We start from the raw sequence: 18,693 nt of genomic DNA on the forward strand, positions 1-18,693 counted from the left end.
CGCTGCCCTGGCTGGAGCTGGGATTTCCAAAATCTGCCCTGAGCCCCCGGTGCCCAGCCCAGGAGAGCCAAATGAGCGTGGGAAGGAGCTGTGGCAGGACACCCAGGGTTAGTCAGCCACATTCCCAGCCTCTGCTCCTCGGGGCTGGAGGGTCAGGCTTCGAGTCAGCACCTTGAGTAAGCAGCTTTCTTCCTCCTCCTCCTCTTCCTCCCAGCTGGGTGTTGGCAGCCAGCCACACGTTACCCAAGCCCCCAGCACTTGCGGGATCCCAGCCATGATCCCAACCCTTTTGTGAGCACTCAGCACTTCCCAGGAAGACGACAAGGCTCTGGTACTGCTACATTTTTATTAAAGTAACAAAAGCATTACGTCTGTCGAAGGATCTGTACATCCCGTATATAAAAACACTACTGTACAATGAGAAACCATCCACTCCCTCCTCCCAGCGCGGCTTACAGACTCGCTCCCATTTCCAGACACAAAAAGCAGGTCCCGTTCAACAGTCCAGCTTGTTTAACCGGGGAGAGGAACCCCCCCCCCCCGAGACACACTCCTAAAACACACACCATCCGGCCCTAAAAGTGAGCATCAGGCTTATAGGAAAAAAAAAAAAAAAAGGCAACAGCACACTAATTCACAGCTTTTACATGGAACCAGCTACAAGAGAAATGGGTCGCACCCGGATCCGGGTGGATTTTGGAGCTAACAAGACACCTTTACCACCAAACTCCTCCACCTGGGGACGGAGAACTCGGTTATTTCTGCTTGGTGAGCGGGGGCACGCTGGGGTTAGTGTGTTCCTTTGGTGTGGGCTGCCGCTCCTCACCAGCTCTTTTTCTGGTAAGAGGGTAAAACAGGGGGAAAAACCTCCCGACTGCAGCAATGGGGACAAATGACAACCCCAGGGGCAGCCTCCAGGGGACTCCCACCCAGCAGAGCACACGGCAGCTCCTGGGGAGCTTCCCACAAAGCCAGATTGAAGCGATGACTTGAGCTCAGATCCCTTTTCCTTGAAAAAGGAGCTTGGTTTTGGGAAGTTCCCCAGCGCTCCCCTCCGGGTGATGTCACCCCTTGCACAAGGTCACCGGGGGAAAAGCCCCAGCGCCTCCTTCAGCTTCTGCTCTGGAGATGTGAGACTGAGCGGTGCAGAGGGAAGTGATGCAACTTCAGAGCTACCGCCTGCAACTGCCCAGGGACAAACAGATCCTGCTAAAATGTCAGGCAGGGAGTTACCCATCAAGGAAAACCATTTCCAGTTCAGGAAATCGCGATTTGAAACTGCTACAGAAATCTGAACTTACTTTTCCACCTGAAAAGCAGTCCGAGCCGGGGAAGCGATGCTATTTTTAATATTAAAAACAAAGCTAAGCACTGGGGCAGACAGGAGGCTTCCTTCCTCTCCCAGAGCGTTCGGGGTTTTGAAATATATTGCACAATTGTCTGAGAACTTGATTCATCAAAGGCTGGGAAAGAACAACTCTGGTTATGCCAGTCGGCTGCTGGGTCAAGAAAAGAGGAAGGTAAAGAGCGTGCTGCGAAAACAGCTCGGGGAAAGTTTCGTTAAGAGCAAACCACGTCAATGCCCTGGTTTTTCAATCACTTCTCCCAGGATCCCTGGAGGAGCACCAGCTGGTTAGGAAAAAGGCAAGGGACACGGAGCATCCCGGTAAAGGCTCATTCCCCAGCAGGCAGGTCGAGTTTTTGGGGCAGCACCGCTGGTTCCCATCCAACCTGAGGGAGCTGGAGCAGTTTAAGGGCTAAATCCCAAACAAGGCTCAGGAAATCTCCCTGAAGACAAGTACCACGGGGACTCCACGAGCTCTGCTTGAAGGGGCAAAGCCCAGGACCAGGCATGAGTTGTGCAAAACGGTTTTGGACCAGGAGATGGGAACCAGGCAGTGCCCCCAGCGAGGTCTCGGTTGAGCCAGCTCCCAGGGTCAGCCTCTCGCTGAGCACCCAGGGGAGGAAGAGAGGGGAGAGGAGAGGGGGGAATTTAAAAGCAAAACTGACCCCAAAGCACCTGAGCACCCCAGCCTCGGAACTGCAGCAAGCACAGGGGGCAGAGATCCCCGATACTTTGGGATTTTAGGAGAGAAGGCAAAAGAGGATCCGACACCAACCTCTAGGGCACAAGGCAAGTTGCTTCAGCTCTTCCGGAGAAGTGACGCAGCAGGTCATCAGCACCACATTAGGCAATTTTTATACGCAAGAGGCCACGGGCTGGATGTCTGAGCCCTCCAGAGCGGGCAGACCTTGTAATTCAGAGCTGATTTCAGGGTCTGGAGCACCCTGCCTGTGCAGAAAGCTGTGGTGACAGCCAGGTACTGGGGAGCACCAGGAACAAGGAGCACTCCGGTGCCACCACAGCACCTGCAAAATTCATCCTGGGGACCTCCACTGCACAGCCTGGTGCTTCCCCAGCCACCGCATCTCTGCCTCGGGTGTTTCACGTGGCGAGGACACCCCCAGGGCCCCCTCAGCCCAGCAGCAGGCAGGAGATGGAGGGGTTGGAGACCAGCCATGCGCTGCCCCTTGCTTTGTGCTCCTGGGGGGCAGCCCAGAGCTGCAGCACTCAGAGTTGGTAGGTCCAGAAAAGCCAGAGCAGGAGAGGTCCCAGGGCCCCCAGCATCACCCAGCCCTCAGGGCAAGGTTCCCCTGCACGATTTATCCAGGCACCCAGAGATCAGCCGAGCTGGGAAGTGAAACTGGTGAAGAAAAGATGACAACTCCCCCTTGTCCCTTCCCAAACAGCATCGCAACACTTGGTGACAACGCTGCTAGGAACCAGGACGGGGGGGTGACATCTCCCCCCACCAGCCACACGTCCCAGCCTGCCTCTTCCCCCTCTTCCTCCATTCCGAGCTGCCCAAGTGAGCGAGCCAGCCTACTGCAATTGCCATCCAACACTAATTAGGTAGATATCGGCTTCATAATAAAAACTCGTAAGCTTGCAACAGCTTTAAAAAAGGCACCGAAAACACTGCTCCTGTCTGAAGCAGTGCCCAATATTTTAATTTTGGATTTTCTTGGATTTTCTTAAAAAATATAAATAGCTCTTCATTTTAAAAATAGATCCTCAGGTGAGGTATACAGTAGCCCGTGTCTTGGCAGTGTAAGGACATGAGGAGTTATTTAGCTGGAGACAGTCATGATGTAGTTTTTGGAAGGGCTGGTGCGACCGAACATCATCTGGTTCTTACAGGTGAGCATCCCGTAGGAGCTCCCGGGTTTCGTGGCGGTTGCCTCGTACAAGACGCAGATGGAGCCGTCCTCCCCGATGCGGTACGAGACCTCGTAGGGGTCCACCCAGAGCGTGAGCTCGCTGGGCAGGAGCTGGTAGAGCTGCGGGAGGCTGAGTCCGATCTGGCTCGCTGCCTTGCTGATAATGGGGTCCATTTTGTGGTTGATGCGGATGCAGCGGTAGCCAGAGCCTTTGAAGGGTTTCTCGGGAAACCAGTGGTGTTTGTAGTGCTCTGCAAAGGGAAGCGAGAGGGGGGGAGCGGTGAGCAGCCGTGTCCTGCTGCAGTCCCCAGGGGATCCCACAAAGGCAGAGGGAACCAAGTCCTCCTTCGGCTGCCTCCATCGGGGACACCAAGGCACAGAGCTCGGCTTTTTGGCTGCCGCTTGCTCCCAGGCACAGGGCTGTCACTCTTCGGGTCCTAAAACCCCAGGCAGGACAGTGGGGGGTTGCAGACAGGACCCCAAAACCTCACCCCGGCCATTTGGGATACAATATCAGCAGCACCACCCCAGCACAGATGGGGGGGCAGCCTTCGGGTCAGCCTGCCTCTGGGGACAGGTCGCTGCCCCTTATCTCGGGGCAGCACCGAGCAACCCACCCCGTCCCGGGGCTGATAACACAAAGGCTGCTTTCGGCTGGGAGGGGACGCCCGCACCACCCAGTGGGTGCTGGGCACCAAATGGGTGCGTGGGGGGCACCGAAACCCCAAAGACACAGGGCACAGAGAGCAGCTGGGGGCCATCCCGGCTCTGGGGTGCCACTGGGGGGTCGAGACATAAACCCCCCCAGCTGGGGTCCAGCTCCTCACCTTTGGGGGAGGCAGGAGGTGCTCACCCAGGACCCCAGGGGGACACGGGTGGGCACCCAAGCAAGGCACAGGCAGACACCCAGCACCCAAGGGAACACGGGTGGGTGCTGGGGAAGGTACACGAATGGGTACCAGCCCCCTGGGGGGCACGGGGGGGGGGGGGGCACAACCAGGCACCCAGCACTATGGGGCACCCAGAAAGTCCCCAGGGAGGGGACACCGGGTCGGGACGACCACGGGGCAAGACCCCCAAGGGGGTTCCGGGTCCTGCCGAGGAAAAGAGCCCCGGGGGGGTCTCGGATGGCCCCGGGGGGGGTCCTCACCTGCCAGCGCCTCCCGCAGCGCCCCGCTGAAGACCTGCAGCTGCTGCTCGCTGACACAGCCCCGGGTCCGCAGGAGACCGGAGACGAAACCGACGGCGGCGGCGATCTCGGGCAGCATCTCGGGCCGGGGGGGGCCGCGCCGGGGGCTCATGGCTGTGCGGTTAAAAAAGGAGGGGGGGGGGTCCGGGGTCCCGGTACGGCTCAGATCAACCCGGGGGGACCCGGTTCGGCTCAGATCAGCCCGGTTCGGCTCAGATCAGCCCGGTTCGGCTCAGATCAGCCCGGTTCGGGGGGTCCCGGCTCGGTTCTGCTCGGCTCGGAGGGTCCCGGTTCGGCCCGGGGGGGGGGGTCCCGGCTGGTCCCGGCCCGCGGCGGCCCCGCTGCTCCCGGCTCGGTTCACGGGGGCCGCGGGTTCGGGGCCGCCCTTATATAGAGCGCCGGGGGGAGGCGTCATCGGAGCGGCGCCTCCCATTGGCTGAGGCGGGCGGCGGTATGCAAATAGCGCCTGAGCTCAGCGCCATGGAAGGAGTGACGTCAGCACGGAGGGGGGCGGGGGGAGCAGGAGGAGGGGGGCGGGGGAGGGGGGGGAGAAAAAGGGGGGGGGGGGTGGGAAGGGATCGGGACCGGGATCAGAATCCGGATCGAGACCAGGATCAGGATCAGAATCCGGATCGAGATCAGAACCAGAATCCGGATCCGGATCAGGATCAAGATCAGGACCAGGATCGGCCCCCACCGCCCCCCCCCCCCCAGCCCCAGGGCCCCAGGAGGGTTTTTGGGGGTCCCATGGGAGAATGGGGTCGGGCAGGGTCCCCCCGGGGTGTCCCGAGTGCTGGGGGGCACCCCGGGTCCCCGCATCCTTTGTGGTGTTGGGGGAGGTGGTGCCAGGTCACCCTTGGGTGCTGTGCACCCCGTGGAGCGGGGTGGTGGGTGCTGTGTGGGACCCCAGCCCCACAGCCAGGGGGATTTGGGACCACCAGTGCCAGGCTTCCTTCCCCTGCCCACTGCTGGGTGCCTTCATGGATGCAGACACAGACCCCCAGGCACAGGTCGCCCCCACAAAGGGATCCCCACAACCCTGTGGCACCGCGGGACGGGGCTGGCACAAGGGGTCCTGGTGGTCCCCAGGACTCCAGCTCAGCACCGGAGCTCTCGGTGCCACTTCTGGGCTGGGACACCACGGCTCAGCCACCTGTGACCGTCCCCATCTCCGTCCCCTCTGCCCCCTTGCCTCCAGCACGGCCGGGTGCTGCCACCCCGCACGGGGCACCGCACCTCCCCAGGGGCGCACGGGCAGGTTTCCATCCCCAAAAGTCCCCCGAGACACATCGCAGGTCCTTGTGCCCCCACCACCGGGCTCTGGGCAAGGCCAAAGCCTTTCTGGAGATCCCCCAAATGTCAGGGAGAGCTCAGCAGCACCCCAGGGGGCAAGGGGGACACTGCAGCAGCCGCCTTTGTCCTTCTGCCCAGGGAGCATTCGAGGCGAGGAGCGAGGAGAGCAGGAGGAGGTGGCTGCAGCGCCAGGACGTGTCCCGTCACGGAGCGGGACGAGCAAGCCGAGGCAGGCAGCGAGATGAAGGAAGCGTCCTCGGGTGCCTGCATCCAGCCCAGCAGCAGAGGAGAAGCGCTGGGAGCAGAGCATGGCCCCGGTGCTGAGCAGGACGCGAGCAGCAGCCGAAAACCACCACAAAATGGGGAGCTGCAGCGGCTGGCCCCGCTGCTGGCCCCGCTGCCTGGGATGGAGGCAGCCCAGCCTCTGCTGAAACTGGCCCGAAGCTACAGCAGCTGCTGTAGGAGGCCAGGCTCTGTTCTTGCCTCTGCTTTGATCAGCCCTGAGAGAGTTAGTGTCAAAACAGGATGGGTTTTCTGAACGAACATCCCTTGGCAGAGAAGTGGGGTTGTTGTGAGCCGTCGTCTGGCAGCCCCGCACCTCTCCCGGTGCTCTGGGGGAGGATCTGAGGGCGCAGATCTGGTGCGGTCCCCAGTGGGAAGGGGTTCGATGGCCAGGACCTCACCTGGCAGCAAGTGCAGCTGGAGACTGCCACTGCCTCTGCCCGAGGAGCTGCTGCCCTGCGAGCCCAGGCACAGCGGTTCCCAAATGCTGCTCCCATCCCAGCATTGCATTCGCTCCCCAGAAGGTGCAGGAGGAGCGTGCAGCCCCAGGCACGCTGCCTGCCCCCACCCCATCGTGGCTGCCGTGGGACCCCTCAGGGTCCTGGCCCACCTGGGCACCCCGCTTTTGGCCCGAGAGCACTCAGCAGAGGAGGGTTTGTGGGGCAGCTCTTAGCACAGCAGGTCTCCAGGCTCCAATCATTTTCTGTGACTCCAAACTGGATTTTTTGAGGCTTTTTTTGCTTCCAGGGTCTGCAGTTCATTTTATTCACACCTCTGTCGTTCCTTCGTGCAGGCGCTGTGCTTGGGACTTTGCACTTGAAGCACGAGGGGATGGCTACGTAGCAGTGCGTAGCCCACAAACGGGAGAAAAGAGTAGGAAAATAGCTTTGGAAATCATAGAAGACGTCGATAGAAAAGGTAGTGCCCGAGCAGAGGTCTGTACTGACCCCGTTTCTTGTTCTGCACAGCTCAGAAGAAAGGCAGCAGCGCACAAGTAGGGTCAAGCCAGCAAGAAGATAGAGCCAAGGGGTCCCCGGGTCCTCCCTCCCCGCTCCATCTGCCGCTCCATTCATCCGCAAAGCACAAGGAACCAGGCAAATCTCTTGCTATAAACCAGATTTGTCTTTGTAAGCTTTGAAATAAACCCGAGGATTAAAGCCTAAGGACTTTTTTTTTTTTTTTTTTAAGTCAGCAACACACATGAAAGAGCGCATGGGTCCATGCGAGCACGGCACAATGCGGGGGGAGGAGATCTGTGCTGCAGCAGCAGCCGGGGGGCCCCTGGAAGAGGCTGCACAAACACCCGGCGCGAGCCCGTCCACGCAGAGCTTGATTGCTTCAAACACACCTGTGCTGCCAGCCAGCAAACGCCCTCGGAGCCTGTGGGCACCGTCATCACCGGCGGAAAATTAGGAAGCAAACAAAGCCATCAGCGCAGACACCTCCGTATAAATGCACCGGGAAAAGGCAAAGTGAGGCCAACTTTTCTGCCGTGGTGAAGCCCAGGAGGCCTGAGCGGAGCTGGCAACCCCACTGAGCGGGCAAGGAGCAGGGGCTGTGCCCCCGGCCAGCAGAAGGATCACGTTCAAAAGCACTTGGCTGGCATCGCCCAGCCTTGAGTCACTGGATGACAACGGCAGCAAGAGGTGTCCTGTCCTCCGGCCTGCCAAGAATAGCGCGGGGAGCAGGCGCGGAGTGCTGCCAGGAGCAGCAGTGCTGCTGCTGATGTGGCCTCGGCCAGCAGGTTCCCCTGGTCCCCCCTGCTCCGCAAGTGGATGAAGTAAGCGCGGCACCATCCTCCCAATTCAGGTCCTCCGTTTGTTCCTAATCACCGGGGCTCTCCGGGCAGAGGGCTGACACAGGCCCGGCTCCCCCCAAATCAGATTGGCTTCGTTAAGCCCTCCCAATCAGAGATTTCCTGTGGAGCTCAAGGGCCTCTAAGCGGGTTACGCGCCCATAACTTCTGGCCCTGTTACAGCGAGACGGGCAGGCTTAAAGACGGGGCAGGAGGCTTAATGCACGCCTTCCGACCGCTTTGAGGAGCCGGGGAGTAAACAAACAATTAGAAAATAAAATTCATTTTAAAAAGCGAAGGCAGAGCGGCTTTAATGTCATTCTGGCTAGATTAGTTTCCGCCCTGCGTTTAGCTGGAAATGGCTGAGAGCATTTAGATTTCAATTTAAAAAAAAAAAAGCACACCAAAACAATAAACCTCACCATAGCGATCGGCCAGACCAGCCTGGGGACTGGTTGGGCAGGAAGGAGGCGTTCAGATAGGCTTCCAAACGCTCCGCTTATCCAAAGGAGGTTGGAAACCAGTCGAGCTGGAAGCTTTACAATAAAAGGGGAGCGTTTGGCTTGCAATCAAGGGTTAAAACTCGGCAGGGCTCACAGGGACTGGGGCTTTGCAGGAGTCAGCAGCTCGGGGTGTTTGCGTACACCTAAAAGGAAGCTGTTCCCACGCTCGGCTCTGAGCTGGAAATTTTGGAGGGGGCACCTTTCTCACCACGGTGGGCTGAAGTTCCTGAGGTATCCGGCACAAAACCCGGCTCGGGAATATCCTTCGGGTCAGCCAGCAGTCCAACAGGCACAAATCCGTGCCCCCCGTTATCAGCAGCAAACTAGTTGCATGCAGAATTAATGTTTTAAATCCTCCTGATTAGACGTGTCCCACAGCTTGTTAAATTAGCCGTCACTTCTCCTGGTTGGGTCCCTCCCAATTACCCTAGCGCTTGGGTTGGATTTTAAGGTTAGCTGGGTGGATTTGGGAAGGCGAGGGCTGGCTGGCTTTATGGTAAGGGGAAAAAAAAAATAAATCTCTTGTTCTGAACTGTAAAAATAATAGATGTACTGGCCCCGTTCAAATCTCATTATCTGGCTCTGCCGGAGAAGGCGCAGACATCGGGATCGTGCTGCCAGCAGCCACCTGGGTGCTAGCACCGGGTAAGCGCAGTCACTGGGAATTTAAGGGGAAAAAAAGCCCAGGGGTAAGCAGGGCTGGTGTGTTTAATCAGGGCTGTAATTGGTAACCCGGGTCTGACCCCAGAAACAGGCCTAGCAGGCAGGGTAAACAATAAAGCAAGAGTCTGATGCCCAGCCTACACTTAGAGCTAATAAGTCCTTTCAAAACACGAGGTTGTGAAATAAGACTGAGCGAACCGTGTGAAACGCATCAGAGAGGGGGAAGGAGATGGGGACAGACACCGAAGCCTCTTTAACCTGCTGGCTCCCTCGACTAGCCCTTGGTTTTGCAGCACGCACGGGTGCCCAGCCAGGAGAAGTGCTGAGCATCTTCTCACCAGGCCGAGCTCCTGGAAGCTCACCAGCCCTCGTGCCCCCACGGCGTGCGCTGTGCCGTGCCCCCTGCCCCCTATTTTGGGGCCTGAATGCATTTTGGCAGCCAGGTCCTGTGCTGGGCCTGCCTGTGCTGCCTGTACCCAGCCGCCCTCCCTCCACCAGCATCTGCAGCGTGGATGGGACATGCAGAGGCACGCTTCAGGCATGTCGGGGCAGCTCCGTTTGCAGGCTCTCGGGATGCTAAATATTCCCCTCTGCCTCATTTGAAGAGGGTACACAGGCTGTGGGCTGGATGCCCTCCAGCATTTGAGCACAGCAGCTTTTGCAGCACGAGCCCGGGGCTTCTGCCACTGCCCGCAGCGACCCAGGAGACGCCCTCCTCAGAACAACCTCCCTCCGAGCCTCCTTCTGTATTGCAGGCCGTTGTTTCCTCATGGCAAACAACATATCTGACCTGCTGCAAATGTCACATCTGTTCAGGAGTATTTTAGGAAGCAAACATTGCCGCGCTCGAGGGAGCTGCAACCACAGTAATTGCTTTTTCTTCGAATTTCTGAGGACTTTGGGCCTAGTTTTCCAACGGTGCTGAGCACTCGCTGGCTCCAGCTGCCTTAAGTGCACTCTGGAGGCTTTCTCCTTGGCCTCACTAGCTTCTCGCTGAACCCATACTGACAGAGCCTTGTGCAAGGGGACATTTGCTCAACGCCCGACCTTAGTGGCCGGAGGAGAAGCCTCAGACAATAGTTCCTCTTGGAGCTGCCACGTCGGGGAAGGTACGTCGCTGACCTCACGCTGATTTCACAGATGGTTTCCTGTTCTCTGCATTTGGTTATTGTTTTTTTCCACATCCTCTTTGCAGGATGCCTCTGCCTCCGCCTACCCCTGTTCCTGTCGAACAAAGCCGGAGGAGGTTGAAGGGGGCGAGAGAAGGGGTCCAGCAGGGCGCTCAGCGCGGCGGCAGGCCCAGAGCAGGGTGGGGATGGAGGACTTTGCACGGGCAGGTCCAGAGAAAGTCTCCAGCTGTAAAGCCTGGAACGGGCTTGTTAGTCCCCGAGATAAAAAGGAGTTCAGAGCCCTGGCGTGCATTCAGAAATGGAGCAAGGATCAGCGGGGCTCTGGGAGGACAGCAGTGCCCGCTCCAACCCTCTGCCCCCCAGCAGCCCCACAGCGCCCAAGGTGAACACCTCGTGTGAGACACGGGGGTGTGCACGGTGCCCCTATTGCAGCACTCCGGGGTGTGTCTGCCCCAGAAAGTCCCCGAACACACACACAGCTCCAGTCAAAACATGATTTCCCTCCCTGTAGCCAGGGATAGGTAAATACACCAGCAACTGGTGGCGAACCCACCAACGCCACGGGATGCAGGAGCCGAATCCTCCTCAGCACGACCATGTGAACTGGGATTTAGGATCTATGGGGAAGCAGGCAGCTGTGAGGGTTGGAAATGGAGCCCTAGGAGATGCTGGGCCTTGCTCAAAGCCACAAAAGCGAGGCACGGGGCCCCTCCTGCGAGCTGCAGGCCCCGGTGCCGCAGTGCCTGCATTCCCCAGAGCTTTCCAGGCAAAGCTCCCTGCTGGGGCCTACCTCACACCCCTCCTCGGGCAGGCCAGAGGGCTATATATAGGGCTTTCACACTTCACTCCAACGTAGCCGTGCTACGAAAAAGGGATTTTTCTTTTCTTAGAAATGAGAAGTTCAGAAAAACCCTCTGGCTGAAACCACGAGACGGGATTTTTCAAGTGGTGAGAGGGCGGCTCGCCTGCCAAGCTCCGGCTCGGCCGGGGAGCTACGCTGCGACGAGCTGCCCGAGCAGCACGTTGCCGAAATCGGCGTTTATTGCTTATAAAGCATTAATGCGGGGTAACGTGCCTCACGGCACCATGGCAACCCCAGTCGTCGGCAGCAAAACAAGGGCAGGAGCACCGGCGGCAGCGTTGCTGTAGCAGCCGCTGAGTGAATTCACCGCCCCTGCTCGGAGCCGGGAGTCTCTGCGGGGCTTGGGGCTGTTTTCTGACAGCCCACGAAGAGCAGCTGGTTTACCCACACTTGAGAGGAGAGGAGGAGGAGATGGTTATGGATTCAAGTGATTTCTGTTGCAGCATCAGGGACCTGAGCTACCCCCACTCGGTCCGTTGCTGAAGGGCTCCGTAGGACATACGGTGTCAGAAAGAAATGGGATCTTTCAGGGAAGAGCTGTGTTTTCCCACAAGGCTGAAGAGTTCAAGCCTGTCCCATGCAGACTTCAAAGCGTTAGCGTGGCTGGTGCTGCTAACAGGAGAAGCCAAGCAGCTCCAAAACTTCCAGATTTTGGCCTACACCAGCACTGTTATGACCACAGCCAATTCATTTATGGCAACTTGACCCGGCTGTGGCTAACTCCAGAAGCTCCCGGCCATCACAAGCTCTGGGTCTGGCTGCCCTTCTCTCCCTCCCCACCAGTCCTCGTCTTGGTCCCCAGCTCGACTCCACGGCATGGATTATGTCAGGTTTTATCTCCAGCTGCTCCGCTGACGAAGCTCTGCCCAATCCATCCATCTCCCTGTGGCCTTTATGTGCCCAGACAGCAAATCCCCGGGGACCTGTTGTCTCACGGCCATCAGGAGCTGAAGCACACAGATGGTCCAGGCTCCAGCGTGGGAGAGAAGGGACACTGGGAGAAGGTCCTTGGGGTTCTTCTCAGGCTACACCCACAAATATGAAAGAAGCCCGTGCTTCCCAGAGCCCAGCAAACCTCCCCAGCCCTGCAAACATCAATTAGCGCACAAAGACGGCCCAGATAAAGCAGGGCAACACCCTAGCAGGGCTTAGATCTGGGTGGTGCCCTTTCCCAAGAGGCAGGCTGATCCCGGCGCGGAGAGAGACCTCCCGAACAGCAGGTGGATTCTGCAGGACTGCTCTAGGCTCTTCCCAAGGATTCCCAGCCCTCCTCAGCAAAGCCAGCTACTTGTTTTTTTGGTGGGTGCTGCACCTGCGCTGGGTGTACCGCATGCAGCCACCCACGGGTGCTTCCCAAACCTACCCCCTAGCCCAAATCCTACAGACCGGTGTAAACGCCCCCCTCGTTTCGGCTTGCTGACGTCTTTTACTGCTGCCTCGTGGGCTTCAGGGGAGAAGCCGATGTGGTTTTCTTTATTCGACCTGCTGCAGAAGTCACACAGAAAGTTTTGTTGCTCAAGGAAGGTCAGAGAGGCTGGGCTCGACCAGATGGCTGGCCTGGGAGCTGGAGCTCGCCCTGAGCTGCCAGGGTGTGTGCAGCCAGGGAGGGAAGGAGGGAGGTGGCTAGTTAGTAAAGTAGGGGTCATTTACTCAAAAATCTGGGTTTAGGCATGGCTGTGGATTGCACACAGAGTTCATCTGGGTTTGGATCCCAGGTTTCAGGTTAGAGCCACATCTATTACTCACAGAGGCAGCACATAAGCTCTCTCTTCGTCTTTCTGCATTTCAGCAAGAACTGAGGCTTCAGCAGAGTCTCTGGGGGCATTTTTCCACTTGTATTTAAAGGAATTAAAGCAGTCGTGATTTTATCTGTGTACATTTGAGGAGAGGAGGTGGGGTCTGGATTCCTGAGCCATTTTCAGGTCAGACCTTGGTGCCTGTCCAAGGCCTTGCCCTATTGCTCAATTCCCGCACAGGACTTCGGTCTCCCCTTACAAAAACCCATGAGCTTCACGTAGGAGCTAGGTTTGGAATGAAACTGGTACATTTTAACCCGCCTAAGCTAAACATAACATCGACATCCTGGAAATGGCCTCCGGGAGGCTGCCCCTGAGGCATGGCAGGGCTGTGATGGTCACAGAGCTGGCCTGGGGGATTCTGCCAGAGCCAGGACCAGGCCACTTCAGTCCTGCCTGTGCTGACCAGCATTCCCCAGAGCTCCTTGAAACGATTGTCCTCCGCATGCTCATCACCAGCTCAGGCTCTAATTAATGCTTTGGGAGCCCAGTTACCCTGCAGCCCTGCCCCACCCCACCCAGCAGTAATGGCAGGGACGGTCCCACTCCCACCCTCGGCAGCTATGTTCCCGTCTCCCACAGGGAGGTCAGCGAAGCTGCCCGGGATCTCTCAGCACCTCTGGAATCTGAGCAGGCACTAAAAAGCAAACGAGGTGGCTAAGACAGGCCAAGAAGAAGGGCTGGATGTGCAGCACATGGGGACCGGTCCCCGTGAGGTGACAGAGGAAAAGGCTGTGCAGAGGGAACGCCGAGCGCCACGGTGCCTGGGAGGATGGAGAGTGGGGCGAGCTGTGTTACGGGGGGAACAGCTGCTGGGTTGCAAAAGAAAGAACAAGTTCACTTGCTGGCATCCCCCGCTGGGCACAGCAGTCCCACGGAAGACCTACCTTTGGAGCAGGGCTCTCGAGAGAGGCTCTGGCAGCAGCAGGGCTTTGCAGCCACATTCCTTAGGAAACAAAAGGAGGTTTGGAAAAACAATAAGCCATTTTCCCCTCCCTGTACCGAGTCTTGGCTGAGGCCATGCTGAGTGAATTATACATGGAGCTCTGTCAGGAAACCTCCCTCCCAGCTGGGAACGTGCAATCCAATCTGCCAGCAGCCAAGACATCAGCACGGGCCAGGGATGGGGGACAGAGGGGCCAGGCAGAGATCGGAGCCCCTCTGATAGAGCAGGATGCATCCCACTGCTTCCCTTCATAGCCTGGGCAACCCCCTCATCTCAGCACTGTGCCCACCTTCCCGGGGTACCCCAAGGACTGCCAGACAGGAGGGCCAGGTCTGCCAGGACTTGCAGCGAGGCACATGCACTCCCAGCCTCACCATCAGTGCAGCAAAACCTGGCTACATTAAACTGGGAAAGAAACTGCAGCTGGCTGGGGCCCAGACCTGGGAACTGCAGTCAGAGTTCAGCAGATTTATTAATTTTCATTATAACAGGGTCCTCAACTGCCCCATTAAAGTGACTTTAATAGAGTATCCCGCAAAATTAGTTGACAAGGTAAGGTGTTATTTCTTCCCTTCCCCTCTATTTCCCAGAAGGTAAACTGAGTCATGGGGAAGCAAAATGTCATGCCTGGGGCCGGCCAGCAGTTTGTGATGGAGCCAGGAGCTCAGCTGGGATGTCCCCCCAAAGCTCAGGTTCCTCGCCCCCTGGTCATCCCCTTTCTGTCCCCAGCAGCTCTGGGACAAGATGAGCCCGGTGTGTGATGTGAGAGCCTCATGGAGGCACAGCACATCTGCAGCTCAAATCTTTTGCCTGCCATCCCAGCCGTCTGCTCTCCCTGACTGTACTTAAGTCTGGATGTGAAGTCTTGTTTGGTAACCCAAGATTTGAAATGTAATGCTCGTGCTGTAAGAGCTGCCCCAAAACTGATCACCAGCGTTTGGGGAACCTGGATCTCAGCACTGGGGATGTCGTGGCAGTGTAAAACAGGAGTTGCAGGTCACAAAGTCATTTCTGCCCCCCAGCAGAAATGGGGGAATGACCTGTCCCACCACACAAAGTGACGGCCACTCATAGCTGCAGCTCACACTTCTGCCACCTCCAGTAGTGGACCCTGGCCATCTACCAAGGCATTTGTTGGAGGCTCCCAGAGTTCAAGAGCTAACTACACCCCTGGTACCCACTGTAAGAAGCGAAGTGGGACTGCAATCCCTTACTGCCCAGCTCTGCGGTGTGTGTTTGGGATGGCGTGCCTCCCAGCTGGCCTGAGAAGCAGCTGAACAAGCACAGCGGGGCTGGTCCTGCTGCTGGCACCCACCTGCAGGGTGTTTGCAAAAGCAACTCTCTGCTCACGAGGTGCCTCAGTTTCCTGATGCACGTGGAGGCTCGCCTCTGGTTATGAAAGCACCTGGAGACTTCTGTGCCTGAAAAGCTGTACCTCTAGTGCAGGAGCTGGGAATGCAGCGATGAGACCATCACCTTTTACAGAGGATCAGTGCTGTGGTGTCCTCACAGAAAACGCTGTGCAGGAGGGAAGAGAGGGGAAAGTCGCCTTCCAGTTTGCTGGCAGCAACAAGCCCTTTGAACACAAGGCACAGGGCTGGTTTTTTATGGTCCCTGTGGAGCCAGGAGCTGTTCTCAACCCAGGCCATGGCCACTCGGTACAGAAATGGCCCCGTGGAGCAGGAAAACATCTCCACGGAGCCCATAACTCCTGGCTGACAGGGCCCCAGGGATCGCCAGTCCCTCCTGCGCCTCCAGCTCTCACCACGATAACCATGGCGGATTTGCTTCGTATACAATGCCCTTGAAATCTGCGGAGGCTGGAAGAGTAAACAGACCTTAAAAGGGGCTGAAATTCCTGCTTTCCACTCCCTCCTTCTCAAGAGTACTCCTGAGTGCAGCAGCTTTCGCAGAGACCAGGCAACCGAAGGCCCTCTTTATGATACAAAGCAGCTAATAATAACCCATGCACCCTTCACCCTGCCTTCTCCAGAGCCCAGGAGAGCCCTTGCTTGGCGATTGCACCCATTTGTCTGCCATAAATGGTTGTTTTCCCTCTTTTTAGCAAGGCCACATTGTGCCCAAACTGTTCCATTCCACCATCAGAAATTCCAGCTCAGAATTGCCAGCGCTTGAGATCTCATCACAAGTCTCCTCGGGTTGGATGCTTTTCTTCCCCTCCTGCGAGGGGTGAGCTTTTAATTAAAAAAAGGTTGTTGCTAAGAGGAAAACTGAAAACACGAGCTAGCTCGGTGCATCCATGGTAAGGGCTGAACCATAGGAGTCAGCTAAAACAGGCAGAGAAAAAAGAATACAGCATAAAATCAGACGTCAGTTCTGGAGGCCGATGTGCGTCTTGGGGAGGGGAGAGGGGAGACGACCCAGTGTGATCCTAAACCCCTCGGAAACAACCAAAATTATTACATTCACTGGCATCCCTGGAGCTCCCTTGGACGGATGCATTGCAGAAAACCAGGCCTAGCGAGCAGACATCGTAACACCACACGTGGATACCTCAGCCTTTCCCCACAGCCTGCACTGTCCCAGAACGAGCTCAGAGCCCTCGCAGCTTTCCTTTCACAAAGGGAAGGTCTCAGCTCTGTGTAGATTGGAACACGTGCATTGGAAAGCACCCCAGCTGTACAGGTACACACTGCTGGCAAGTTAGAGGAGGATCTGGACAAGCCCAAGAGCAAACCCGTGCCCTGTGGGCATCTCTGCTGCCCTGGGGACAAAAATCCTTCGTGCTCATGACGCCCCCTCCTCGAAGCACAGGCAGAGGTGGCTGTGCAGCCACAGAAGGGCTCTGCCTGCAAAGCAGGGGTGGGAAATGAGGCAATTTTTTCCAACCCACCACTTCCTAGAGCCCCTGAATTGTAATGCCGTCCTTCCTAGCTGGGCTGTACCAGGACTGGTGCTGGTGTTCAGTTCACAGCCAGGTCCGGGCTCACATTTCCCTGGATGAGAACAGAGTGACTCCAGATTCAGAGCTGAGATGCAGATTAGGATCTGGCGTGCCTCGGGCATTTTGCTGATTGAGCAGAGGTCGATCTTCAGGTAGGGAAGGGATAAAATGGCTTCAAGGAACACGGCAGAGGGCTAGCAGGGAGCAGAGGGCTGCCTTTATTCTCCAAAGTACAGAACCTTAAGGGGGAGCCTCGTGGTGTTTGCGGCAGAACTGACGTGCCTTCCACTACAAACAAAACATTTCAAGGAAGTCTGTTCGTGTCAGCACCGTTTTCTTGGGAAGATTTCCAGACCCTGGGTGGAATTTCTCATCAAAAAGAGAAAGGAGAACAATGAGCAAAAGCAAGCCTGTGCCTAGAGCAACCCACGCTCCACCTGTGGAGGGAGAGCTCTCCAAGCCCTGCTTCTGGCAGGTCACATCTGAATCTGGGTCACTTGCAACTCGGGTCTCAGTTTCAGTCCGTCAGAATAGAAACACGATATGAAACTCCCTTTTTGTAAGACAGAAGAAAAAAAAAAAAAAAGAGCACTTCTCTAGCCAGCTGTTTCTCAGCAGGAGCAGAACAATAACGTCCACTTCAAAGAGGCCACCTAGGACACACCTAGGATGAGTGCTTTAGAGACATGTGAGCAGGTAAATCATTTGAAGGGCCACCTTGGGCCCTACAACCGCCCCTGGGTATGCTAAAAATTGCCCACAATTACTCTGCGGGGTGCTTACCTTACATAATTGTCTTAATTATATGGGGCTGCCTAATTACACTCTAATTACAGCTTGAACTAAGCAAAGAAAGGAATCGCACATGGGAGAGAAAAGATTCTGACCAAGCCTTGACCAACATGAGAAAAGCAGGAGGATTCCTCACGGACCCACTTTGCATCTCGCTCCATGGCCCTGCTGAACAAGTTTCCACCGGGCTGTGATAAGATTAGGGCCCGGGGTGTGACCGTCCCTTATGGCAGCAGGGCAGGAGCTGCTGGGAGGCCCTGGGCTCAGGCTGGGGTTGGAAAGGGACTTTCCAGCTGAGCCTGGATCCCACAACAGCAGCACTGTAATTGTCCTTCATTTGGGGCTGTTGATGCAGGGGTAGAAAGCTTTTTGCAGATTAACTCTCTCCTCCTCACAGCTCTGTAACCTTGGTAGTCTGATTTATTTATTTTTTCACCTACACCATGTAGGCACGGAGCAGAGCTGTTTTATCGCGCAGCCACCAACGTGAAAGGAGGAACTGCGCAGCCTACAGCCGTGTCAGAGCTGGAGGGAGGGCAGAGAGCAAAGCCGTGCCAGGCAGAGCTGGAGCAAAGCCTTGCCAGGCAGGTAGGACGCATTTTCTGGGGGCCTTGCTAGGGATTCTGAGCCTGGCTTGGCGTTTTCCCCGAAGCCGAGGAGCTGTCAGGCAGAGATTTGACATAAAACTATCTCAGAGACTTGCTGTAAAGTGCCCAGATTTCCAAATGTGCATACATATGTATAACCCACACCAAATAACACACCGCTTTCAGCGTGCTCTGATCCAGGGCTGCTTTCTTGCCCCTTTTTCAGGCACCTGAAAGCCCCCGGACCAAGATGCAGGTATAAGTGTTTGGGTTTTGCTGTGCTAGCTCTCCCCCGCAATGTGCAGCCTTTTTGAATCCCCAAAAGTGCTGCAGTTCAGGTGCTGCCTCGGGACATGAAACTGCTAAGTTTTGTAGAAGTGGACTGATTGTTTCCATTTCAAAACCCACAGCGATACAGCTGCATCACACAAGTTGGAACGGGGGAGTGCCATCGGGGAAGAAAATCTAAATATAACCCTGGAAGAGCATTCCACTCGAATTAATTATCAGCAGTGAAATAACATTTTTAAAAGAGAAAGGAAAATATTGTGCCGAGCTGAGAAAAAAGAGGGAGATCTGCCAGTCCTGGCGTGTGTTTATTCTGGGCATTGTTTAAGCTCTTAGTGCTAAATTAGTGACAGAGCCCAGCTGTTCCCGAATCTCAGCCCTCCTCTCTGCTCGGGCCAATAGATTTCGCTCTAGCCTGAGCCCAAAAAAGGACTGTATTT

The 18,693-nt window shown here is 56.6% G+C and overlaps 1 protein-coding gene across 1 annotated transcript; it reads right to left on the reverse strand.

Moving 5' to 3' along the window:
• Window positions 1-327: 327 nt before the first annotated feature.
• BTG2 (BTG anti-proliferation factor 2) lies at window positions 328-4,578 on the reverse strand. The gene is made up of 2 exons (XM_068659617.1): window positions 4,373-4,578; window positions 328-3,473 (listed from the first exon to the last, which is right to left on the reverse strand). Exons 1-2 carry the CDS (start codon window positions 4,521-4,523, stop codon window positions 3,133-3,135), a joined length of 492 nt encoding a protein of 163 aa, XP_068515718.1. The 5' UTR covers window positions 4,524-4,578; the 3' UTR covers window positions 328-3,132.
• Window positions 4,579-18,693: the final 14,115 nt, after the last annotated feature.

Source organism: Anas acuta, chromosome 24, assembly GCF_963932015.1.
Source record: "Anas acuta chromosome 24, bAnaAcu1.1, whole genome shotgun sequence".
In the NCBI taxonomy this organism is placed as follows: domain Eukaryota; kingdom Metazoa; phylum Chordata; class Aves; order Anseriformes; family Anatidae; genus Anas; species Anas acuta.

Bases quoted from the DNA above. Each gene is read 5' to 3' on its own strand.
- BTG2 (XM_068659617.1), bottom strand. From the start codon at position 4,523: ATGAGCCCCCGGCGCGGCCCCCCCCGGCCCGAGATGCTGCCCGAGATC. The intron at 3,474-4,372 runs GTGAGGACCCCC...TTCCCTTTGCAG, and splicing joins GCTGCGGGAGGCGCTGGCAG to AGCACTACAAACACCACTGG.